Source organism: Oryctolagus cuniculus, chromosome 11 (genome assembly GCF_051225735.1).
Source record: "Oryctolagus cuniculus isolate XC-2025 breed Fujian yellow rabbit chromosome 11, ASM5122573v1, whole genome shotgun sequence".
NCBI classification, from domain to species: Eukaryota; Metazoa; Chordata; class Mammalia; order Lagomorpha; family Leporidae; genus Oryctolagus; species Oryctolagus cuniculus.
The window spans coordinates 107,408,281-107,433,650 of record NC_142877.1 but is presented as its reverse complement, the minus strand read 5'-3'; the positions used below and the strand labels follow the sequence as shown (position 1 = coordinate 107,433,650).

The 25,370-nt window shown below is 55.1% G+C and overlaps 1 protein-coding gene across 4 annotated transcripts in view; it reads right to left on the bottom strand.

Annotated features, from left to right (window-relative positions):
- CHST11 (carbohydrate sulfotransferase 11) overlaps positions 1–25,370 on the bottom strand; it is a 284,153-nt gene that overhangs the window by 106,483 nt on the left and 152,300 nt on the right. For all 4 annotated transcript variants that reach the window (XM_089308905.1, XM_008257003.5, XM_070052794.2 and 1 more), the window contains exon 2: positions 12,873–12,958. In XM_089308905.1, the coding sequence (XP_089165031.1) occupies positions 12,873–12,958 (86 nt within the window). The remainder of the gene's footprint in view (positions 1–12,872; positions 12,959–25,370) is intronic.

The following is a 25,370-nucleotide window of genomic DNA, read 5'->3' as shown; positions in this document are numbered from 1 at the left end:
TGTAACCCTTGGCGATGGTTGTGGCTCCTGCTGTGTGCCCAGCAGCGGGCAGGCCTTGTGCTGCTACTCCTCATTAAGTCCTTACGACAGATCCACGTGGCAGGCTCTGTGCTCACCCTTCACGTGGACAGGCGAGGAAACAGAGGCACAGAGAGGGTAAGGAACTTTCCCAGGGTCACCCAGCCAGTGACCGGCAGAGCTGCCTGCTCTGTGCCTCTCTGGCCTCACCTGTGGTTCATGGAGAGCTTGCCTTTGGGGGTCATCTAATCTTTGCGCTTCCTTCTCTTTGCATCTGTGAAACAAGGGGACCACAGCAACCCTGCAGACCCTCACCGAGCTGTGAGTTTTAGTGGAGCTGGCCTGCCTGGAGGAACTTGCAGTACACTGTATAATCATGAGAAAATCGTGACAAGTGGGGCACCAGGAACTCCAAATATTTACTCAGCCTTTTTTTTTTTTTTAATGTACCCACTGAATGCAAAGGTGTTTCGTCCCACCTCCCGCCCACAGGAACCCATCTACAAACTGTGAGCTCACGTAAATTTCAGGCAGCCAGCGTGGCTGTCAGCAATGTTGCAGATCTAAGGGCGCCGGCTCACTCCCGGAGCTGTGGGCCCAGGGTGAGCGAGTGGCCACCTGCACTGCTGTCATACATCAGCGGCCTTCTGGGACGGGGGGGGGGCCCGGTGTCAGGACCCCAGCAAGCAGCGAACTCGGCAGATACGCCCGTCTCTTAGATAAGATGGGCTGCGTGTCTGTAGTCAGGTCCTACTGCAGCTCTAACTAATCACCACCAACCCAGAGGCCGGAGACAACACACGTGTGTCCTCTCTTACAGTCCTGGAGCCATGGCGCCCACAGGGCCGTATTCCTTCCAGAGGCCCTCATGGAACCACGCTGGGCCTTTCCCGGCACCTAGTGGCCACTGGCCTCTCTTGGCTCAGGGCGCCTTCCTTACATCCCTCCAAGTCTTGCTTCCACCCTCAGGTCTCTTTGGCTCTGATCCAACTACCTCTTTCTTATCCCCTTTACTGCAGGTTAATTTCCCCTCTTCCAGCTCGTACATTCATCCCTGCGGCAGGCTGGCCCCAAGGGTAACACATCCAAGCTCCAGGGATCAGGTCACAGGCGTGGCTTTGGGAAGCCCACTGCAGCTTGGGAGGCCCAGAACTCAGGCCTGGAGTTCTGAGTGACCCTGGGGCAGGGGCAAGGGCAGGGGCAGGGGCTGGGGCAAGGGCGCCCCCGAGAGGGAGAAGGGATGTTTGCAGCCCGTTCCTCCAGCCGGGTCCAACAGCTGCACCACCCGCGTTCGCCTGTGAGGCTGGCTTGGCTGTTATTCCCCAGACGGACCTGTCCCTGGGCCTCCGAGAGGGTGCTGGCCACTGTGGGCCTTGGCACTCCCCAGGATCCCATTCTGCTTGGAAACCAGGCTGTCTTCCAAGATTTGCACGGGATTTGGCCCATGGCATTGAGCAAGTTAAATCCAACAAGGGGACTGATAAAGACAAGCTGACTTCTTAGGCTCAAGAAAGACTGCGCCCTGCATGCTAATCGGTTAACAAATAGCAGCAATTGGCCACGGGCTGTTTTTGCCAAGGCCTTATCTTAACAAGATACTTATCACCGCTTCCCTTCTGATTGAGTTACACCGCAATATCCCAGGAAGGAGACTCAATTATCAACCGCAATTGAGTCGCATTCTCCTGGCTCTTGGCTTTTATTTGAAGATGATCTAGGCCTGAATTCCACTATAAATATCATTTTTCTTCCAGGAAAAAGAAAATCATGATGTCACACCCTGGTCTCTGCCGAGACAAATAGTGAACAAATCAGTCAGCAAAACAATATCGCCGTGACACTTGCTCATGACAAAGACACTCACCTATGGGTAATATGGCTAAATAAATAAACAGGGAATTTCAGTTCGGCTCGATGTTCCTCATGGGGAAAACGATGAGAAGGTGCACGTTATTGTAGTGAGCACTCGGGATCTCCATTCTGAAGGCAGCAATACATCAGCCCACTTCCTGGTACCCCCCCCCCCCCCCGCCATGACCGTGCTTAATTGGACATCACCTGCTTCTGAACCTCCCAGCAGCTGCCAGTTCCTCAGAGCGGTCACACTTTTCTTCCCAGACACCGGCTCACTTAGAACGGAGGCCGGGAGCCCAAAGTGAGAGGAGAGAGACCCGCGTGTGGCAGGCCAGACACCCTCAGGGGAACGCATCACTGACACAGCCCTTCCAGCGCCTTCTTCCCAAGTGCCAGTCCGGCAGGCAGCTCCCCTGCTCCAGTGGCACCATCCACGGGGTGCAGGTGCTCAGCGAATGACAACTGCAGGGTCAGGAAGTGGTGGGATTTGTCTGCATGGATTAGCAGCTGGGTCTAGTTCACGGACTTTCAGGGTGCTCTTGACAGTGGAAAGCAGAAAGTTCCATGTGCAAAAACCACAGCTGACCGGCATGATTCTATTGCAGCCTTTACCCTTCCTGCTACAGGGGGTGGTGCTGGAGGGTGAGTTAACCCTTTCCCAGCTCCAGCTGGTGGTCTCCAGGAGGCCGTGGGACCAGGACTTAACCAAGAGAAGCCCATTGCGTCTCCTCCTCGGCATTCTGCGAATTGCCTTTCTTTCATTCGAATGCGAGCTGGGAGCCCTACTCTGAAAGATAAGGCCTCTCTTTAACAGGTGCAAGGGCATCAGGCTGGATGGCGCTCTGTCCCCCAAAGGATCTCAGTCTCCACTTGTTCATTCGCTTTGTACTCTGAGTAACAGTAGCAACAGTGAGACAGCCTCCCCCTGGGCCAGGCTCTGTCCTAAGCTCTTCATGCACCTGATTCTCTGTATCCTCACGAGCACCGAGGTAGGTGCCATTATCTTCATTGTGCAAGTGAGGAGACAGGAGCTAAGATGCTCGCCCAGGTCACACAGCTGGCAGGTGGTGGCCCTGGGATTCCAGCCCGCATGCCTGGTTCCAGGGCCAGCGCTCTGGACCACTTCCAGCCTGTGTGGTCCTCAGATAATCCTCTTTATCTTCAAACAAGGAGATGGGACAGGGGGCCAGGACTCAGGCAATCACCGAGCTCACCGAGTTCTCCCGAGCCAAGCTCCGCACTGGCAGGGAGTCTGTTACAGCCGTGTGTATCCTGTAAGGAATGGGCTGGAGACAGAATGTCCGGCCAGCCAGCTTTCGCCAGTACTTGGAATGCCCGCCAGAACAGCCCACTGGCTATGTAGTGGCATGAGGTCCCTGGGTTGAGACGAAGAGAAGGAAGCAGGGACCTGGAGTCTGCCTAGGTGCGACCCCGGTGGCACGCTGCATGGCCACCCCCCCTTCCAGGGCTGCCCAGCGCCCGCCAAGGCTGCGGCCAGCCCAGCCTGGGTCTCCCTGATGCTCAGGTGGACAATGAACAGCAGAAGATGGGCAGGCGCTACTGGCTGGTCTAGAAGGCAGGAGCCACAGAAGACCTAGGATCTCACGCGTGTTGCTCGCATGGATAGGGACGCTCACCACTCCCGGGAGGCACACACAGAGCCTCAGCGCCCAGCACTCACTGCTGCCTCCCCCGCCAGTTTCTCACTGGTTCCTCTGGGTGCCTCCTTGTCTGTGTCTTCGCTGAGTCAGGGTGACAAGGCTCTCCTCGAACACGCATGCACACACACACACACCCGTGTGCCCAGTCTGGGTTAACGGTCCGCCTCCACATTCTTCCAACACGGCCTGCTGAACTCTCGTAAGGTGCTATTTTACAACAGTCAAGTTTTACGCCCCAGCTGTGCTATCAGAATAGGAACGAACAGAAGGCCACGACGTTTCAGCTTTTCTTCTTGCCAGGGTGACCGAGTTCTCACGGACACACACGATGCGTGTTTACGGTGTGTGGCACGGTGTTTTGATGTATGTATACATTTTGGGGCGGAAGCCATCATCAAGCTAATACACAGATCCCTCTTGCCACTGCTTTCCCACGGTGACCGCTGGCGTGGTGGAGGGGAGAAGATTTACTCTACCTTGTTAGCAATCTTCGAGTACCCAGTACGTCTGTACCACGGTAGCGACCAGCTATACGTTAGCTGGGCAGAAAGCAGCCATTCATCTCCGAGCTGAAACCGTACCCTGTGGCCCGCGGCGCCCCTCCTCCCCCTCCCCCCTGGTAATCGCCTCTCTCCTGACTTTCTTTCGAATTCCACAAGTGAGAGCACGCACAGATGACTCTGCCTCTGACTTACCCCGCTTAGCCTAACGGTGTCACAGAGGGCAGGATGTCCCCCTGCTTATGGCAGGGTGATATTTGATGCTACACAGGCACAGCATCTAGCACCACCTCTCATTTTCCTTATCCATTTGTCTGTGGCTGGACCCTGACGCCGATCCCCTGGCCTGGCTGCAGTGACAACACGGCCACCTCTTTTCTGCAACATGGCTCTCGTTCCCGTTGGCTACCCTCACCTCTACCCAGAGGGGGCTTTGCTGCATCAAATGGTTGCTCTATTTTCAATTCTTCAAGGAAACTCCATAGAGTGTCCCTAACGGCTGGGCCATCGACAGCGTGCAAAGGCCCGCTTTTGCCACATTCTTCCATCATGTGTCATCTTTGTCATCCTTCCTCTGTTTAACCAGAGAGACTCCTTTGCCTTGGGAGCCCCAGCATCTAACGGGGTGCTGTGCACACAGCAGGGGTTATGGGTGGAACTGTGTTTCCCCTCAAAGCACATCCGTTCACAGGCCAGCCTGGCACAGTGCATGTCACCTTAAATCGAGGGTGGGGCACCTTTTTTTCTGTCAAGGGCCACTTGGATGTTTCCAGCATCATTCATGGGCCATACACAACGATGCACCTAGAAATCAGCCGGCCTGAGAGTCATGGCATTTCGAGTCCCACCTGCGGTTGCCTTGGCAAGGCTGGGCCGAATGATTTTGCCTTAGGGGGTCACTGCAGGTGTCCCTAAGATGTGCACCCCAATTCCAGCATGACCACTGTCCCCAGGGAAAGGGGAAGCTAGGGCACAGAGCAGGCCGCATGAGGATGAAGGCAGGGTCGGGCTGATGGCCCCGTGCCCAGGCACGTCAAGGACAAAAGCAAGCACCAGAGTCTTCCCCTGGCCTCCCAAGGCAGGGCCGTGCGGGCACCCCGACCTCGGGCTGCCAGGCGCCATTAGTGAGACGATGACTTCCACTGCTCAGCTGCGGCCCCGCGGGACTTGGCCCCGGCAGCCTCAGCAAACGTATGCAGTAGTTGTGTGACAAGCGAGGGGCTGCCGGGAGTCGGGGGCAGGGGGAACTCGGTGCTTTTGCTTGGTCAGTGTACTTCTTCCTTCTGAACTTGGCTGCCTCTGCATCCCTGGGGACCAAAGCCCTGGCTCCCTCCACACACTGGTCTCTTGAGGGGGACAGGAGGTTTACTCATTCCACTCATTCAAAGCCCATCACTTCCTGGTGGTCCAAGTCCTTGGGCCCCTGCCACCCACGTAGGAGACCTGGTTCCTGGGAGATGAAGCTCCTGGCTCTTGGCTTCAGACAGAGCTCCGGCCACTGTGGCCATTTGGGGAGTGAACCAGAGGATGGAAGACCCCTCCCTCTCCCTCTCCCTCTCTCTCTCCCTCTCTCTTCCTGAAACTCTGCCTTTCAAATCAGCATTGATGGAGCCGCTTACCATATTTTCCAATTTCATCCTTAATGGTGGAACTGCTGATATTTTATTCACGTTTTACAGACAAGGTCTCCAGCACAGGCAATGTCGCTGCCACTCGCCCGGGAGCTCACAATGGCCAGCGTGGAGCCGGCACAGAAACCCTGCCGTCCACCAGCCCCACAGACTCAGCCACCAGGGACTCCCGTCAGTGTCTTTCCCACATGGACTGGGACCAAACCAGGGCTCTGTCTCAGCCCCAGCCCTCTGACGAGGTTCCAATCCACTCAGCTGAGGAGCTGCTCGAAGTTGTGTAATTTACAGAAAAATCAAATTATGCCGAGACCGCTTGTAATTGAGGGTAATTCAGGAACTAACTTCGGGGGAAAACAGCAGCTTGTGCAGCTGTGTTGCCATTTGGAAACTGCCGAGGTCATTTTGTCACTCGGATGCCCTTCTGCAGCTGAAACGCGTCGGACGCTACACACACAGAGGCACAGAAGCACCCCGGCAGGGCAGGGCGCTCAGCAGCCACATTTCAGGGCATGGGATCACACTGGGCTCGTGCAACTGCCCACAAAGCAAGCGGGAGTTAAATGAAGGCCGGGGGAGAGATGGGTGGTGTCACCAGGCAGGGCTTACGTAAGAACCAGGACCGAGGCACTCACCTGGGTATCGGGTGTATACCAGACACAACCGCAGAAGATGCTGGAAACATACAGGCTGTCTCAGCCCATTGCTGGGACACACACATGCACCATTACTCACACACACACACACACACACACACACTCTCAAAGGCACTGGTGGTGGCCTTCTCCAATCAACGCACAGTCTGCCAGACTCAACGCCATCCATCAGAACTGGTCGGAAGCCCTGGTGCCGAGTGGCCAGTAGCTTCCGGGCAAGTGGAAATCCTCTGTCTTATTATTATTCAACAAATTTCCACGTGCACGTCTGCAGATTGTCTGAGCCTGCCGTGTAGGGGCCCTGCAAGGCCCAGGTGCCCTGAGAAAAGTCATAGGTTCCCTAACTCCGTCCAGACAGCCGACAGCTGCTAATTAACACCAGCTCTGAACTTGGCGTTGTCTTCAGTGCATTCTACATACACATGACGTCGAATCTCGCAAAAACCTGCACAAGCAGTATCATGTTGTCATTTTATAGGTAATAAACCCGAGGCTTAGGGAACGTACAGAGCCATCCTCGGTCACACAGAGCGGCTGGGATTACCGCCAATCCCCTTCCCTGAGTCAAGTCGCATAGGCTTTGAGTGGCCCTATCTGTCCTCCCAGGCTTGACTGCGAATCCGATCCAGGTAACTTCACTGGGTTGAGAATAATGGAGCCACTCCCCATGCCGAAAGAGGCAGCCCACTGCCCGTGGTTTTTGCAACAGGCCTTGCCAGTCTATTGTAATTTGCGATTAATAATGAAGCATTCGCCTAAGTGCCGTGTGGGAGATCAGGTTCATGCAATGTTTCATCCTGGCCAGCCAGCTGCTGGTCAGCCAGGTGGACAGTGAGGAATATCTTTGTGTAAGGAGTCGGTCTAAAACTAAATCCACCAAGCCCTCCGTGGCTGGTACACAGCTGTTGGGTCAAAGCAAGATAATGAGGTGGCCTTGTCATCGACCAGGTGGTTGGTAATGAAGGGATGAATTGCCTGGTGCGGGGAGGGTAGGAAGCCTGCTCTTCCTTGCCCTCCCCGGTGGCCATGACCATGAAGCAGGGCTTGTCCCCAGCAGCCACGGGAAAGGCAGAGAGCCCTGTCCCCCTGTCACCAGGGGGTGACAGCCCAGCAGCTGAGCCGCACCCAGGGCTGGCTCCTATGTGGCACACGACCTCCTGTGAGCAGGGCCACGCTCCTGCTGTTCCTCCCTTCTGCAGTGCTGTTCCGTCAGGTGAAGTCGTCTGTGTCTGCTAAGCCCTGAAGCAAATGCATCTCTTCTCAAAGGGTTAATGACTCACTCCTGATTCTCCCACAACTTGGCACAGAGCTTCGAAGTGTGGGGCCGGCACTGTGGCGTAGGAGGTAAAGCTGCTGCCTGCAGTGCCGGCATCCCATATGGGTGCCGGTTCTAGTCCCAGATGCTCCACTTCCGATCCAGCTCTCTGCTACAGCCTGGGAAAGCAGTAGAAGATGGCCCAAGTCCCTGCACCCGCATGGGAGACCCTGAAGTTCCTGGCTCCTGGCTTCGGATCAGCCCAGCTCTGGCCATTACAGCCATTTGGGGAGTGAACCAGCAGATGAAAGACCTCTCTCTCACTGCCTCTGCCGCTCTATAATTTTGCCTTTCAATTAAATGAATAAATCTTAAAAAAAAAAAAAGCTGCTAGGTGCTTCCCCCACACCTTTTTGCCCTGTTTATTTTGTAAATGTCTGTAGAACAAACAAACTTTTTGGAAGCTTTGCAGGAAAAGTTATTTAGATTGCACCTAGAAGAAGCTTCTGTCCCCCCGGACTACTACAAACCTTTATCAGGCTCAAATATTCGACTGACTCAATGACCACAACTTCCGGATTTCACCCAGAGGAGTTTTGGGGTGGTTCCTGCTTAGGCTGGCACCAGCCAGGAAATAAAGGCCTGAGCCACACACAAGAGTGCTTCAAAGAGTTCATGGAAAATGGAGTTAAAAAGTAAGTTCAGTTTGATGCAAAAAAAAAAAAAAAAGAAAGAAAGAAAGAAAAGAAATCCGTGCATACTCTATCAGGTTCGGTAAGCAAAACACAAAGCCGCAATTGGTTACTGGATTTCTACTGTGCTTTCCACATCGTCCCTTGAGCCTTGGCCTTGCCTTTGAATTTTACAACTGGTCCTTAGCCCACACCAGGCTTCAGCCGGAGCCACTGGGAAAGACAATCTGCAGGAAGCATTTTTCTCCCTGGGAACGATAAGGTGCTTGGCTCCTACTGTTTGGCCAGGTTGGAAAGGCCGACTCTACCATTTAGGAGCTGTGCGACCTCAGCCAACTGCTCAACACCCCTGAGCCTCAGTTAACTCATCTGAAAAATGGGTTTATCAGAAACCTTCCTCTTAGGGTTGCTGCGGAGTCCATGATAGATTTGGGAAGTGCTGAGAGGAGGCAGAGACGCGCGTTATACATTTAATGAACAATATTTTCTCTTCCTTCCTTTCTCTGTCCCTCCCTCTTTCTTTCCTGCCCCTTTCCCACCTCTCTCTCCTTGCTCCTGGAGCCCACCTGATGGAGAAATAAATTTAATGCAGCGCACTGAGGATCAGAACAACAAGGGACCATCAGACGACAGAGACGTCAGAGTGGCCTCAGAGATCTTGCTGCTACCAGGAGCCCAGAAGCCCCCCAGCCCCGACATTGGCTTTATTTACTTTCCCCGCTCAGTTCACCTAGAATACAACAGATCCCTGAAGACTACTAGTCCTCAGAGAGCCCTGGGCACCTGGATCGGTGGCACCCTGTGCAAACCGCCTAGGCTCAGCACTTCCAAATTCCCGGTCAGCCCTGGCCTGTGCGCCCCTGCCCTTCGACGGTAATCACAGAGCAAGTGCAAATGCTAAAGAAAGAAGCAGGCAGGGCAGGGCTGAGCCACACGAGCAATGCTAGGAAGATTTCGGGGAACCTACGAGAGGACCAGGAGGCGGGCGAGGCAAAAGGACAAGCTGTCTCGCCCGCGCTGGCATTCAGGGGCAATTATGCCCTATTAATGGCTGCCGGCGTAGCTCTGCCCCGTGCATCTGAACTGAGCCGGGGCGGCCCACAGATATGCAGTTGGCAACTCCTGAACTTTCTGTGACTTGACGCCAGCTGACGTGATGGGCAATTACGTTTTATTTTGGGGCCAGGGAGACAGCATAACATCAGGAAAATTATAAGACATCAGAGTGCAGTTTTTCTAAGAATATCAACCACACACATTTTTTTTTCTTTTTTTGAAGCCAATTGTTGTTTTAATGGTAAAGGGTTTGCAGGGCACTAAAATAAGGAAACTCGGACACTAAAATCGCATTGTAGCCAGTTTTCCCCAGAGAGCCTTAAGCTTTTGTCCAGTGAAAATCTGGGTTTTATTATTGTTTTTGGAGCAGGAATGGGGTTATTCTTGCCAAGTGAACTTTGCCGGTAACACAGAGTACAGCACGGAGGTAAAGAAACTTGGATTTGAACTTTGTCCCGGAGCCGAATCTTGACTGTTTCTTTTAGGTATGTGCACTTGGATAAGTTGTAGAGTGACTGGCCTCAGTTCTCCCATCTGTGAAGTGGGGATGTAATACCTAGCTCGGGGCTTACTACAAGGATTCCATGAGATGCTTGTGAACATCTGGACAGTATCTGGCCCACAGGACAACACACAGGAACGAGAATGGTGCTTTCTTGCCATAATGTGGGTTTGGCATCATCTGAAACAAACAGTTCCTGTTCTCCCAACCATGTATCACACTCAGATAGCCAGTCAGTATAGAAAACGGAAAACAGCACCTCCAGGGGCCGTTGGGTTTCTAGAGATTAGGGTTTGCGCCACCTGCCTCGGTGACAACATCGCTCCGGTCTCAGCGACACAGCCAGATGGACACACGAGACGCCGCAATGGACCCCAAGCAGGAGCCAACCCATGTCAACAGCAGCACCCACTCCCTGTGCCCCAGCCCAGCGCGGCCCAGCTCCCCAGGACGCCTTCTCGGAAAAGTGCCACTTACTGCACTCGCGTGGGAACGGAACATAATTGCAGCGTGTAAAGGAAACCAGCCTAAGAAAAGACATCCCGAGACAGCACCCCGGGAAGCGGGCTGATCTGCCTGTGGGGACGCTGCCCTGGTTGCTGGCTAGCAGGCCAGACAACGTGTCGGAGGCGTCCTTGGAGGACGGTGGTGACTCACCCCCCCACACATGTCCTCCGGGACGACTTCCAGAGCGGCCTCTCCAGCCCTAGCTTCCCCCCCTTTCTCCAAGTCCAAGGCTATTGCTAAATGAGCCTCTCACTAAGACAATATCCACACCACCAGAGGGAGAGGTGACCTCCACCCAGCAGGGAGTTACAAATGGACCCTGCCCTGTGGAACCGTGAGCTGACAGGCCTGCCTCCCCAGGAAGGCTAAACCCATCCCTCATCCCCTTCTGGGACCCAGGGGCAGCACTGAGCTGCATGCAGTAGGCACTCAGCCCAGCACACGAACTGAAGGAAGGAACGAGTGAACGAAGGAACGAACAGAACGGGGCACATTAGCTCGTGCAGCAGGGAGGTACTGCTCACAGGGCAGTGTCACGAGCGATGCCAGTCTCAGAGGGGTTAAGTGACATGCCTGGGGCCACACAGCTGGAAACAATGACACCAGGCTCTGAACCGAGGCCTCGGAGGTCAAGGCACCCGAAGCTGAACCATACATATGACAACTCCTACTTATCTACCCAACACATCAGCTCCCAGCACACCCAGGGGACTTCTAGTTGGCCAGACTAAGGCCAACAGAGGACTGATCAGCGTAGCCCAGGCTGCACACAGGTCAAGGCAACACAGAAACTTGAACCTGGGCTCTCCTTTCACTCAGTGGGCCAGCTCCTGCACTGGGTGCTGGGGACAAAACGGTGAAGAGAGCGACGTAGTCCACGGACTTTCTCTCTGGAGGGGTGGGTACATCAGAACTCGCTCTCCCACGATGCCCTGGGTTGCTCACAGAATGGCATCGGGGGAGAGCAGCAGCCCCCCAGTAGCTTCGTGTTGAAAGAGAAAGTAAGTCAGGAACAGGGGACGCCAACGAGCAGATGGGAAGGGCTGGCAACTGAGGAGCCTGCGTGGTTTTCAACATGGTTTCCCAGCCATCCCAGCCACGGCCACAGCCTGGTTCTGCTTCGTGCCGGGGCAGTACACGGGCTGGGAGACTTCACCCACCACGGTCAGACTGTTTGGGCTGCACAGGAAACCCAGATGCCACATGCCACAGAACCCAGGAAAGGCAGCCTCGGGCGACACTGAGTTTGCAATCAGCGGGCTCTGGCCTCGCCACACCGCCAGTTCCAGAGTCGGGTGAGTCCATCTGATCAGGCCACTGGGATGCTCAGACGCTGGAGACCCTGTGGCAACTGCCCCTTCAGAAGCGCAGGTTGCAGCAAGCTCAGGCTTTGAGGTCAAAGCATTACCCTGCTCCACCAAGCGCCTTGGTCTTCAGAAAAGCGACATTAAGAATCTGATGCAAAATAAAGCCCAGAGGCCACAGCCAGAGCAGGCCAGTACCCTCCCCAACCCCACTTTTCTTAGCAGCACCTGCAGGTCACTCGAAGCTGTCGCCGTTGGTTGGGTCACTCACCAGCACTCAGCTGCAAGTGCTAATCAACGCTGCTACAGAAGGACCAGCCCTGGGGTCTCCACATCAAGACCCACACACACTGAGGCCATTGCCATGGCAACCAGGCCTCCTACCTTGGTTCCATGGAGGGTGCTTCTCCTTGGTGGGAGCTTGCTTTTTTTTTTTTTTTTGCTTAAAGAGGAGCTCTTTTCATAACCAAGAGCACAGAGGTCACGCTTGCTGCCTTGTTAAACTAATGAGTCAGACTGACAGTGACAGTCACTTAGCCAAAAGTCCCCGCACACAGGGAGTTTTACCAAACTACTGCAGTGACGTGGCATGTCGCTGGGCTCTCATAACTGGATGGGGGTGCTGGGTGGTGACTTCACCCAGACAAGAGCCTTCGGTGCGGGTGGGGGTAGGTAGGTGGCACAGCCCAGCTGGCCCTGCAAGGTCAGAGTCCCATGGCTGGGACATGGGACTGCACACATAGGACTTGGGTCTGAACACTCGGTCCAACATGAAACCCAGGCATTTCTCTGATTCTAAACATCTCTTGCTAGAATTTCAGAGATGTTATACAGGTTGCATCCCCCTTATCCAAAGGGCTTGGGACCAGAAGTGCTTTGGATTTATTTACTTGTTTAAGATTCTGGAACATTTGCAGACCCATGAAGAGATGCCTCGGGGATGGGACCCAACTCCAATCACCAAATTCATTCACATTTCTCAAATCCATCAATGGACACCTGAAGGGTAACTCTGGCCAGTAGCTTCAGCACGTCTATGTTTTGACCGCAGCCTGTCACTCGGGAGCAGCCATGGAATGTTCCAGTTGTGGGGTCATGTCAGCGCTCAAACAGTCACGGATTCTGGGAGCATGTTGGAGTTGAGATTTATATTAGGGATGCTCCACCCACACAGAAGAAGGGAGGCAAAGAAAGCCAACACCGTAGTTTCCAAGCGCAAAGAACCGGACGGGGGCTTACCTGGCTCGGGTTGTAGAGTTCCTGCAGGGGACTGCGGGAGCCCTTCCGGCAGCAAATGTCCATGCCGAAGGCGTTCCGCCGCATGACTGAGGAAAGAAAGCGGAGGCTCATCAGACAGGAGTAACGGGCTCGTGGGTGCGACAAAGAATGGGCACTGAGCAGGCACGAGGAAGCAGGCAAGGACAGAAGACAGGAACCGCCAGGCCCACCGCTGCCCCTCGGTCAGGAGCATGGCCGCTGGGGACGGGCCTGGGGCGCCTAGCACATCCCTGGTCTCTGCTCTCCATCCCAGTTTCCTGCGAATGCACCCTGGGAGGCAGCAAGTACCAGGGTCCCTGCCACCCACACGGGAGACCTGGATGGCGTTCTCAGCTCCCCCCAGCTAGGGCCGTTTCGGGCACTTGGGGGAGTGAACCAGTAGATAAAAGATCTCTCTCTGTCTCTCTGTTTCTTGGCCTTGAGAGGCCATATAGCAGACTGTGGCATTTAGGCATCATCTAACCCAGGATAGAAACCATATTAAAACAGCTTCCCAGTAAGTCTTCAGAAAACAAGGCAGGCAGCTACAGCTTATCCAAACGAAAGCACTGACCCAAGACCCCGTGAACGCGGCTCCAGAAGCGCCGGTTGCAGCAAGCTCAGGCTCATGAGCTATTTTTCAGAGTCTGCAGGCTTCAGCTGCAACAGCCGGTGGCCTCTGACCCCCGGTCCCCATGTCCCCCATCTCCCGGGAGGAGTGCCTCCTCCAGCCTCTGGTAAGCTAGGCTACTTCAAACCGTCAGCTTGAGACGGGCAGAGTGGCCGTGGTGGGGGACAGAGAGGATGCAGGCACTGAAAGGGGGGTAACCAAGGGAACTCCTCGGGACCCTCCGGCTCCGAGCCGCCAAGAACTGGTTTTAATGCCCACGGGCTCTTTTCCCCTTCCTCTGATCCACAGAACACCCTCCAGGCATGCGCCCTGGCCCAGCGCCCCCTTACACGGTCACAGGCTGCCTACTCCCTGGTTAAAGTGGGGGAGGGGCAGCGCGGAGGGGAGGTTGGGGAAACAGGGACTTTCTTCTCCAACAGGAGGCAGCTTTCTCATAGAGGGACATAGAGAGAGGCAAGAGGGGGATGGGGGACGGAGCCTTTCCCAAGCACAAGGGTGGTCTCGCTCCCTGTCTCCCTCCCTCCTTCTCTCTCCACCCTATCGGAACGATTGAGTGACAGAGGGAGAGAAACAGAGAGGGGAAGACAGAGAAGGGAGGAGAAAGAAAGTTCTCCCATCCACGAGTTTGTTCCCTAAATGGCTGTGACAGCCAGGTCTGCACCGGGCTGAAACCAGAAGCTCCACCCTGGTCTCCCCGCTGGGTGCAAGTTGGCAGGAGGCTGGATAGGAAGTGGAGCAGCGGGGGTGCCGGCGCCAGGAGCCGCAGCAGGCACAGCAGGCAGGTCCCGGGGTGGGGGGCAGTTCCTCCCGGGGGAAGCTTGGCCGTGCCACAGTCTGTGTGACCTTGGGTACATGACCTAACCCCTGTGGGCCTCTGTGTCTCCACCTGTGAGCTGGGAACGGGAAGGGTGTCTAACTCTGCCGGGGTGGCCAAGAGGATCCGATGAGTTGCCCCTGTGTGCAGACTGCTGAAAACACGCCAAGCAAACAGCCAGGGTCTAAAAGCGCAGTTAGGAACTCATGCAGCAAACCGGATTTCCACACAGCCTGAGGACGAGAGCGGCTTGCCCTCCTCGCGGGAAGCTAGGAGCTTCTGTATCTAGGAGCTATCACAGGAGCGGAGAAGGAGTCTGCAGACGGCCCAAGGCCAGGCCCGCAGAGTGGCAAAGTCCAGGCGCTCCAGCAAAGGTCAGTTCAAGGTCAACAAAGTGAGGAGAGGCCCCTGGGTGAGCATCGATGATCCCTGGGAGGTCTCGGGTGCATCAGCTCCTGCCCAGGCACCTGCCACTCTGGGCCACCCCGAAACCCCATAAATCATCAGCCCTCGGGGAAACTCAAGGTCATGGCTTCTCTCTCCTTTTCCTTGACCTTCCAGGCAAAACTTTCCGTAACAGGCTCGGTGTTGCCGTGGTGGGAAGGTGGCCACAGGCAGCACAGCCATGGCTGACTGCCAAGAAAACTTCATTTAAGGCCGGGGAAGTTGGAACGTCATAAAATTTTCACGTGTCGGGAAACAGTCTTCTGATTTTTTTCCCCCAACTGCTTAACAAAAATAGGCCATGGGCTGGATCCAGCCCCTAGGCTGGTGTTTGCCAACCCCCTGGCCTAGAGAAATGCCCTAAGCCTTCTGGGGTCAGCGACACACAAGCTCCTTGCATGCCGCCCATGGCCGGCAGCCTGCCCTTGGCGGAGGCACCTGTGGGGGACGCCAGCGCTCAGGAGCCATGAGCCCCAATGAGGCTGCACACAGCAACAGTGGCTCTTTGTTCCTCCTCCCTCTGCCCCGAGAAGAGGGGGAAAAACAAAATCATGTTGTGTTTTTCTTTAATTTATTACTTCATTTTTCATTTCCACCAAGGAGAAGGTAGACCATCCAAACGCACGCGGGTTGCCCTTGGTGCACAGCGACATAGCAGTGCTCCGGAGGAGAAAAGACAGCCAGAAAACCTGTGAAATTATGTGCACACCGTGCAAGATTGAATTCGCCCCGGCGGCAGCCAGGCTCACCAGGGCCTCCGGCTGCGGCACCGCCCTGGCCAAAACCGACCGAGGAATCCACTATAAGTCTGCTTTTATGGGGAGGGGGCAGTATTATTTAATTGGTTTATTTTTCTAATACAGGCCTTGAAATGACTCTGACCATGTGGGGTCTGCAACGTGGGTCCTCCGTCGGCAGCTGCCAGCCCCCAGCGCTTCGTCCAGCCCTGCCCGTGACTTCACAGGGCACTGCTGTGTGAACCAGCGTTGTCCCCAACCCCCAACCGGGCCACACAAAAGCCAAAGGGACTTTGTGTGCTCCTTATGGCAATGACTACAACCCCTCCCCCACCCCTGGTTGTATGTGGGCTGCTCGCTGGGTGTGTGGTGGGGGCAGGCCGGGGGGGGGGGGTGGTAATCGTTCCCAGTGGGAAGCAATGACCTGCATTGGGCGGACAACCTTGCCGAGCCTCCCTTAGCTTGAGTCCCTCAATTAAGGTCAAGGCCAAGGCTCAAACCTGGCAGGCACTGCCCAATCCGTGGGCTGAGGGCCCCACCTCCCCTCTCAGAGGCAGACAGGGAACCCCGAGCCACAGCAGAGCTGGGCACCTCGCTCAGGTCTCAGGACCGGTAGGAGGTGGCGGCAGGATGCTGACCTGGCAGCCCATGGTGTGGGGCAGCATGCTGGACCCACGATCTGAGCATCATGGACACCTGACCCAGACCTGCTGCTGGCCCACTTCTAGGACAGGTGGTCCCAGACATAGTCCTGTGTTACAAGTTTCATCAAAGTGATGTCATGGTCAAATTTTTATCACCCACCAACGAAGGCCAGTGCATTGCCAGACACTGGAAGTAGGGGAGCCAAGACCCTCTCCATCTTTCTTTCTTTCATTCATTCATTCATTTATTTATTTTTGACAGGCAGAGTTAGACAGTGAGAGAGAGAGACAGAGAGAAAGGTCTTCCTTCTGTTGGTTTACCCCCACAAATGGCCGCTACAGCGGCGCTGCGCCGATCCGAAGCCAGGAGCCAGATACTTCCTCCTGGTCTCTCATGAGGGTGCAGGGCCCAAGTACTTGGGCCATCCTCCACTGCCTTCCTGGGCCACAGCCACTGGAAGAGGAGCAACCGGGACAGAACTGGTGCCCCAACGGGGACTAGAACCTGGGGTACCGGCGCCGCAGGCGGAGGATTAGCCTACTGAGCCGTGGCGCCGGCAGAGACCCTCCCCATCATATCCAGGTCACTGTGGTGCTTGTCACACAGGAGGTGCTCTCCAAGGCCGATGAGTGACCTAGGATCTAACACTTGGCTCCAAGGGCAGGAGACAAGTGGTTTCTTGCTGTGAGTGTGTGCAGGAAACGCTGGTAGCACCAGGCAGGGTTTACTTTTTCGCTTTGAAAATGAAAGGGCTGATGATCAAAGGCACTCAGAACGGAACCCCTGAGGGCACTCACCACGGAGCTTTCCACTTCTCCAACCACCCCCGGATTTTCTACCACGGCTTTTATTTAGTTATGACACTTATTTTCTTCTTTCTAAAGGGAAATCAGTGGAACTAAAGACAGTTGTTTAAGAATCTAATTGGCTCAACTTACTGTGCAAGAGTACTTTCAAAAGCTCACGGAAAATGGAATTAAAAGATTAGGTGCAAAAAAAAAAAAAAACCATGTGTAGTTTTTTTTTCCCCAACACGCATTTTTCCATTAACTTTTTGAAGATCTCCACCTCCATATGCACAGATTTCCAAATTTTTTGGCACCAAAATAAACTCATCTTTTAATTCCATCTTTCCTGAAACTTCTGAGGGACTCTTGGACGTGGCAACAGTTCTGCAAATTCCAAGACACATCAAGGAAGCTGACCCGGAAGTGAAGCTCCTGGTGCTGGGTGCACCGCGGTGAACACGGGGTTTTTGGGTGGGTGTTCTGCTCGCAGCAGCAGCAGCGGGGAGCCGACAACAGGAGGGTGGCTCCCGAGGGAATCAAGCTCCTGTCAACCAAGGCTCCCTGAACCCCTGCCAGCACTGTGGGAACCATGGGAAGGGAGCTGCTGCATTGCTAATGCAGGTTGGCTGTTGAGAGTGAAACTGAAATGCTTTGGGGGCCTGCAGCAGGAACTGGCCTCTCGTGCATTCCATGAAACCAACTGCACTTGAAATTCTGAGCGATTACAGCCCAACCCCTCCATGGACAGGAGTACTCAGAGCGGACACCTCTGCCCCCAGTCCCCAGCGCATAGCTGGCAGCAGTTAGGGCTGGAAGTCAAGTCTTCAAAAAGACAGTTGCCGCGAATAACCGCCCGGAGAATTACCGCTCATAAAGAATTTACCCTGTGCCTGCTGCCAGGCTCCGGCTCGTGCTAAGCCCCTTTTCTCACACTGTTCTGTTTAGCCCTCATGAATCCCCTGTAAGTTAACATTCTGACAACAATACGCTCACTCCCACTTCACAGGGGTGACAACTGACGCCCAGAAAGGTTAAGTCACTTGCCCAAAACCACACAGCCAGCAAATGGCAGAGCAAGAAGCAAGTTCAAAGCCAAGTTTGTCTCTCAGAACCGGTGCTCTTCGCCCCTCTACCGTGCTGTCTCAGAAGGCGGAGGAAGATGCTGTGTGCGTCTACCTGCCACCACGCATGCATGGCCACTTCCTTCAGCAGCTGGGCAAAGCACTTCTGCACTAAGTCACCCACATCCCACTGCATGTCCGCCCCTCCCACTGCCACAGCAGCCCTTATGTCCATGTGACTGCGGGCCCCTCCCAAATCCCCCCATAGGCAAGCAGCCTGGATGCCAATCTTCGTCTACTCCGTGCCCTGAGGCTGCAGAGACCTTGTTCCCCAAAGGTACAGATTCAGGTCGGTGCCCTAGCGCCACGTGGCCCTGCCTACCTACCCAAACAGTGTGGTCTCTGATACGACCTTATCTTGGGAGAGAAGGGCGAGCGATGCCCGACTCGCTCAGAGAGGGGAGACATTCCTGCACCGATGGACGATGCCACTCTACAACAGTGGCCCCACGACGCTCTGCAAGGACACAGGTCACATCTCCCCTGGCAGTCCAGCCCCACGCCACTCTGCATACCCAGTGCCTAACTCAGTGCCTGGCACATAGTAGGTGTTCAATAAAATGGATGAAACTAAAACAACAGGTCACGTGATCTGGGGACTTAACCAAAGATATCTACACCATTAAAGGGTATAAAGTCAGGCTACATACTGATAGTGAAAGATGAAAGAGTAGAAACCAGTGTGTTTTTTCTTAACAAACTCTTCTCCAAGTGCTAATTCTTCCTCCAAATGGCTTAATTGGCCCTGAGAGTCAAAGTAGTGGAAACAAATGAAAACCTAAGAGAGAGATAGCACAGTATGCCCTTGGGGTCCCATGCCATGCTTTCTGTAATAAACATGGACTTTGCAACTGTCCTCTTCCTCATGACCACTCTGGGGGTGGGCATCTTGCCCATTTTAAAGACAAGGAGACTGAGGACCAGGGAGGCTGAAGAATGCACTTGATGACCACGCCCTGCCCATCTGCCCTTCCTCCTCCGAAACCAAACACGGTGCATCTCACGGAGATCTAGGACTGGACAGGGCTGAGGGAAAAGGCAATCCTGCATGCTGACCCCACTCACCGGGACCACCGGGTACCCCAAAATCACTCAGCACACGTGTATCAGCAGCTGACTTCCAGGAGCCCCCAAAACTACAAGGTACGAGTAGGGTGCAGCCCAAGCGCCAGCCAATGCCACCGTCAGACTCCAGTGCTCCCGCTCCTCCTCCTCCCTGTGCACAGCCCTCCAGAGCCATTTCCACCTCCAGCTCGCATTTTTAGAGATTCTGTGAGCAAATCCACCTAAGAAGAATAACGGATTTCAGGTTTTATTTGATTTGGGAATAAGCTGGACCCTTACGATGGCCAACTCCTACATCATTCTCCCCTACCACCGTGAGCTCCTCAGAGCAAGAGCGCTTTCCTGATGTCTAGCCCGCATGGGAGCCTGCACAGCTGATGTGAACTCAAGTTTTGGTAGCTGAAGGTCAAGGGTATAAATCTAAGCACGAGGTGAAAGTGCTTGGAGTGACCTGGGAGAAGAAAAGACTCCATTTTATCCAAGAGCTGCATGTTGTACCGACCCAGATGCCTTCCTGGGCCATGTGGGACCATGTGTGTGTGTGTAGGGGGGGAGGGGGGTTCTCCTACCCAGCATGCAAGAGAACAGCATGGCCATGGACACATGCACCTGCCAAGGTAAGACCTGGGCTCCCAGTGGGCTCACCAAACAGCCCCTGCCCAGGTGCCAGCCAGCAGTCAGCCTGACAGGTCAGTGCACAATGAGGCCTGACTCAGACACGAAGGGCCTCTAAGGGGTCACCTGGCCCAAGGCCTCCGATGCCAGCAAGGGGAACAGGTGTATATGGCTGGGGGAAAGTGTCCTTGGACCTGGTTCGAGATGACAGCTTTAGGGGTTGAGGACTCTGGGAGGGGACTCGGTCATAGGGGAGAGCCTTCACAAATGTGGCTGGTGGCCCGAAAGACCCCTCCCCACCCTGCCATGGGTGGGCATGGCAAGAAGGCACGGTCTGTGCACAGGCAGTGGGCCCTCGCCAGCCCTTCCCGGCCTGCTGACCTGCGAGAATAAAGTCCTGTGTTCAGAAGCTACTGAGGTCATGGTATCGGTTACAGCCACGTGAACAGGCTGGGATGCAAGACTCCAGCCCTATCTTCCTGGCTAGCGGGGTTCACTGTTCACACACTGAGGGAGCATGGACACAGGAGGTGGGGGTGCCAGCCCAGTGCGGCCCAGGACCACTCACAGGCGAGGAGATGCGGGGATCTGCGCCGCAGGTCACCCGGCCGGCTACCCGCAGGGCTACTGCTGGCACGAGGTCTCCCGGTGCTTCCTCCCTCCCTTTCCACCCTCCTTACTTCTAACTGTGCAGCAAAACCAATGCAAAGCTTCCCTAAGGCAGTTCTTAGCCTTACTATGTGTGCTGAATGAGATTTTCGGGTCTATCTTTTATATGTGGATTTATTTGCTTTCATCTACTTGAAAGGCAGAGAGAGAGAGAGAGAGACCGAGTCCATCCACTGGTTCACTCCCCAAACACCCGCAGCAGCCAGGGCTGGGCCAGGCTGAATCAGGAGCCAGGAGCTCCACCTGGGTCTCCCACCCGGATGACAGGGATACGAGGACTTGGGCCATCGTCTGCTGCCTTCCCAGGATGCACTAGCGAGAAGTTGGATCTGAAGTAGAGGCGCCAGACCTCGAAGCGACCTCTGATAGGGGATGCGGGCGTCCCAGCCCACAGCTGAGCCTACTCCACCACATCACCTCCCTCCTCTCTGGCTTTTAAAAAATCTGAGTCATGATTCATTAACCCATCTGACAGCACGCCAACAGGTCGTGACGCAGGGCTCGGGAGGCCTGGACTCAGCTGCCCTGCGCCCTGGCAGAGTTAAGGCAGCGGTGAGAGTGGCTGCTCCGGGCAAGTCAGGCTCTCTGCAAACCGAGCACCTTAAACGTGAACATGAAGAACGGCCGGGGGGGGGGGGGGGTGTCTTGGCTTCCGCTCCTAATATCTCCCTCCCACAACGCTCGCCGCGTAGTAGATGCCTCCACTCGGCCCCAGCTGTGTAGACCAAATACCCAGCAGTCACCTTGCTTGCTCCACCTCACCTTCTGCACACCCCCCCCCCCCCATCAGCACATCTCCTCCCTTCCCCACGATCACCTCCCTCCTGGGCCATGAGCAAAACCTCTTAACTGGTCTCCTGCAGCCACCTGGTTCCCCCACTCTCAATATCCTCTACCAGGGACTAAAGTAATCTACAAATGTGAGCCACATTACAGCACAGCCCCTGCCCCACAGGCTACCACCGTGCTAGAAACAGATCCAAAGTCCTCTGCAGGGCCTCCTGCCCGCTCTTCTCCCCTCTCAGCCGAAGTAGCCATTGCTGGTTCTCAGGAATATCAGGCATGTGTCTCAGTGCCTTTGCACCTGCTCTGTCCAGAGCTGTGACCGCCTCTCCTCTGCTGTGGTCTCTGACCACATTATGAGTTCTCCAGAGAGGGCATCCCTGATTCAATCACAGTGTGAGTGTGAGTGTGTGCACGTGCGCCTCTCTCCCTCTCTCTCTCTGTGTCCCTCCCTTGCTTTGACTTACTCTCCTGGGAGGCACTGAGCACCTGCTGACTGTGAACATGAAATGTCTTACTGGCCGCCGTCACCAGCGCCGTGAGACAGGAAGCTTCATGAGAAGAGGAACGAGGGTGCCTTGCCCACAGCACCTGAACGAGGGCCTGACCCCGGGCCTCCATGATGAACACATGAGTGAGTGAGTGAATTACAGCACCTTTCCCCAGGGACAGGAAACCAGACCACGTGTGCCACTCAGCTGCCCCAGGCCCAGGTCGTCTAAACTTCTGGATGGTAGGGGTCATTCTAAGCACGTATGGAAATGAAACACAGATTCCCAGCCCCTGTAAATCAGACCCTCCCGGGGAGGCACCCAGGGAGCTGCGAGCTTCGGGAGGGCCCCTGGGGGATCCTGTCTCAGGGACCAGCCAGGTGCGGGGAGCAGGGGGCACACAGGGAGCGAGGCCCCGGGAGGGAGGGGGGAGGGAGGGAGGCCAGGGTTGGCAGGGGCAGCAGGTGAGGCCATTTCCTTATTTGTACCCCGCCTCACCCACACAGGGCTCTGGGGCCAGACTGAGACAGCGTTCGTTGAAACGGAACCCTTGGACAAAACTTCAAGGCAGGGAGTAATGTGGCTGGGGTTTGCTTTGTTCTTTTTCCAATCGTGGTGAAATACGCATCGCGTAAAACTGCCACGTTCCGTTCCAGGCTCCCGACTTCGACCTGGCCCAGTCCCAGCTGTTGCAGGCATTTTCAGTGACCCAGCAGGTAAGAGCGCTCACTCTCTGCCTCTCCAATCAATCCATCAAAAGAAAAAAGGACCCTTCTAACCATCGTGGGGTTAAGGGACACTGACATGCTGCACAACCATCACCACCCAACTTTGTCCTCACCGCCCATGTGACCCACCCTTCCCTGCACCCGTGACAGCCACTCCTCTTACTTCCTCTGACCTGACTCAGGGGCCCTAAGACACCCCCGACCCCCACAATCCACTCCAAGTGGCAGCTCACGCTCTGTGCTTTGGGGACTGGACTCACTCAGCGTTCACACAGGCTGCAGGATGTCCGGGAGACTCACTCTTTCCTAAGGCGGCGTTGGAGCCCCTGTGGGTACACCACACTTTGCTCACGCACGTCCAGCCACGGACAGAGGGCTGCTTCCCGCTCCTGGCCACGCTCCGTGACTAACGCTGCCATGGACGCGGGTGAGCAGACAGCTGCCAGGTTTTACGGGGACGCAGAAGGCCATCCGGAGGTTGCCAGGTGAGAGACTTGTCTGGCAGTGGCCTGCAGCGCAGCTGTCACGCGCAGATCCTTGGAAGCGTGGCCTCAGGGTCCGACGCCACGGGGACAGAGACTCGGGCCGCTCTCCCTGCGTGGGGTCTGAAGAGCTGTGGGCCCGACAGACGGGGAGGAAGGAGCTGAATGAAGTGCGACTCGGGGTGGAGTCTGCCCTGCCAATCACGCAGGCAGGGACTTGGGGGTGGCCCGAGGGCTCAGCGGTGAGGCTGTCTTCAGGCCACTGTACCCCACAAAGCGGCCAGGACGCTGACGCTGCTCCCTCCGAAACCCAGAGTGCACAGGCACAGAAAACGTCCCAGACGGGCTAATCTACGGAGCCAGACCGCAGGACGGTGGCTGCGCGAGGCCAGAGGGCGGGAATGGGCATGCGCAGAAACAGACACGGGGCTTCTTTCAGGGGCGAGGAAAACGCTCCAGAACTAGGTGGTGGCCACGTGTGGGCAACTCCGCCAGCCCGCGAAAACTCACCGCCTGGCTGCGTCTTACACAGAAAATGATTTCTCTGCGAGCCTAGTAGTAGAAAATAAGTACAGAAATGTTTCAAGAATAAAACCCATGTTAATCTTACCAAGATTTTTAGCCTGAGTAGGGGATCTCTCTGGCAATACCAATATGAAGGCTTTAATGGAACAACTTACTGGATGTGAGATTTAAGATTGCGATTTGCTGTGTTTGCACAGAATATTAGAACACTTAAGAAACCTCAACGTGCGGCCGGCGCCGCGGTTCTCTAAGCTAATCCTCCGCCTTGCGGTGCCGGCACCCTGGGTTCGAGTCCCGGTCGGGGCGCCGGATTCTGTCCCGGTTGCCCCTCTTCCAGGCCAGCTCTCTGCTGTGGCCAGGGAGTGCAGTGGAGGATGGCCCAAATGCTTGGGCCCTGCACCCCATGGGAGACCAGGATAAGTACCTGGCTCCTGCCATCGGATCAGCGCGGTGCACCGGCCACGGCGGCCATTGGAGGGTGAACCAACGGCAAAGGAAGACCTTCCTCTCTGTCTCTCTCTCTCACTGTCCACTCTGCCTGTCAAAAAAAAAAAGAAAAAAAAAAACTCAACATGTACCATATTTCTATGTTGGAGATATTACATTTATATTATTCTAACTACTTGCTTGCTCATTAACTAGGCAATGTAAGTACTCAAAATGAACATGAAATATTAAATTTTAAGGGCAATTTTAAATTATAAAAAGACTAAAGAGCCAAATCATAATCAAAGGCCACCCTAAACATAACTGCTCTAATTTATTAGGTTTGGGGCCAGTGTTGTGGCACAGCTGGTCAGCTGCTACCTGCAACGCAGGCACCCCTCATTGGAGCACTGGGTTCAAGTCTCAGCCAGGGAGCCAGCCAGCTCCCTGCTAATGCACTCAGGAAAGCAGCAAATCATGGCCCCGTACCGGGTTCCTGCCCACTACATGGGAGACCTTGGGGGAGTTCAGACTCCTGGCTCTGGCCTGGTCCAGCCCTGGCTGTTAAAGCCATTTGTGGAGTGACCCAGTGGGGTGAATCTCTCTTGCTCTCACTCTTTCCCTCTCTCTGTTGCTCTGCCTTCCAAATAAAATAAATCTTTTTGGGGAAAAAAAAAAGAATTGGGTTTATGAATAGAAGAGTAAGACCCTTAACTTAAAGGGAGCTATGGATTTGCGCTTTTAATTTTTGCTTTTAGAAGCCTTTTCTGTATGTAATCGGCACCCTCAACAACCTGAAAAAAATTCACAGTAACAAAGAACAGGAACTGGCACCTTGGTGCTGGTCACAGCGGGAGGAATGCGAACTTCTGGGGTGAAGGAGGGCCAGGCCCATACCCCAAACCCCAGCATAAATTCTGTCTCTGAAAGCCCCCAGGGTGAGACCATTTTACTGCGGAGAAACTGAAGGACCTGCGGAAAACACACGGTCCGAGGCAGCGCAGCAGGCAGCTCACCTAGCAAGGGCAGCCCCTGATTCTAACTGGTGTCTTAGGTTCCTTGGGAGATGTCTTAGATTCCCTGGGAGACTAATTCTCCACCACACACACCTGAAGCCAGCGGCGGCAAGCAGTGCACAGCACAGAGCGCGCCCGCACTCGCCCCTCCGCGCCCGCTCCCCTGCCAGCGGCCTGGCGGAGCGCTGATAAACTCATTCTGCAGCGCTGCAGACAGTGCGCCAACAAACTTTCTTCCCTGTGTCTGGTGCTCCAAGCTTCACTTAATGACTTGGACACATGGACGTGGGCCCCTGGGGTTCCCCCACGCTGCAGAGAGGCTGAGAGCCAGACAGAGCACAGAGCCGGCCAGCTTTAGGAAAGCGACTCCTGCAGGGCGGGGCATTAACCCCCAACCTTCCCCCTCCCCAGGGTGCTGCGAGCTGCTCATCTCCACGCAGGCCTGGGTTGGTCTCTTGCCCTCTGTCAAGGTCAAAGGGACTGTGGTCCATCTTTGTCTC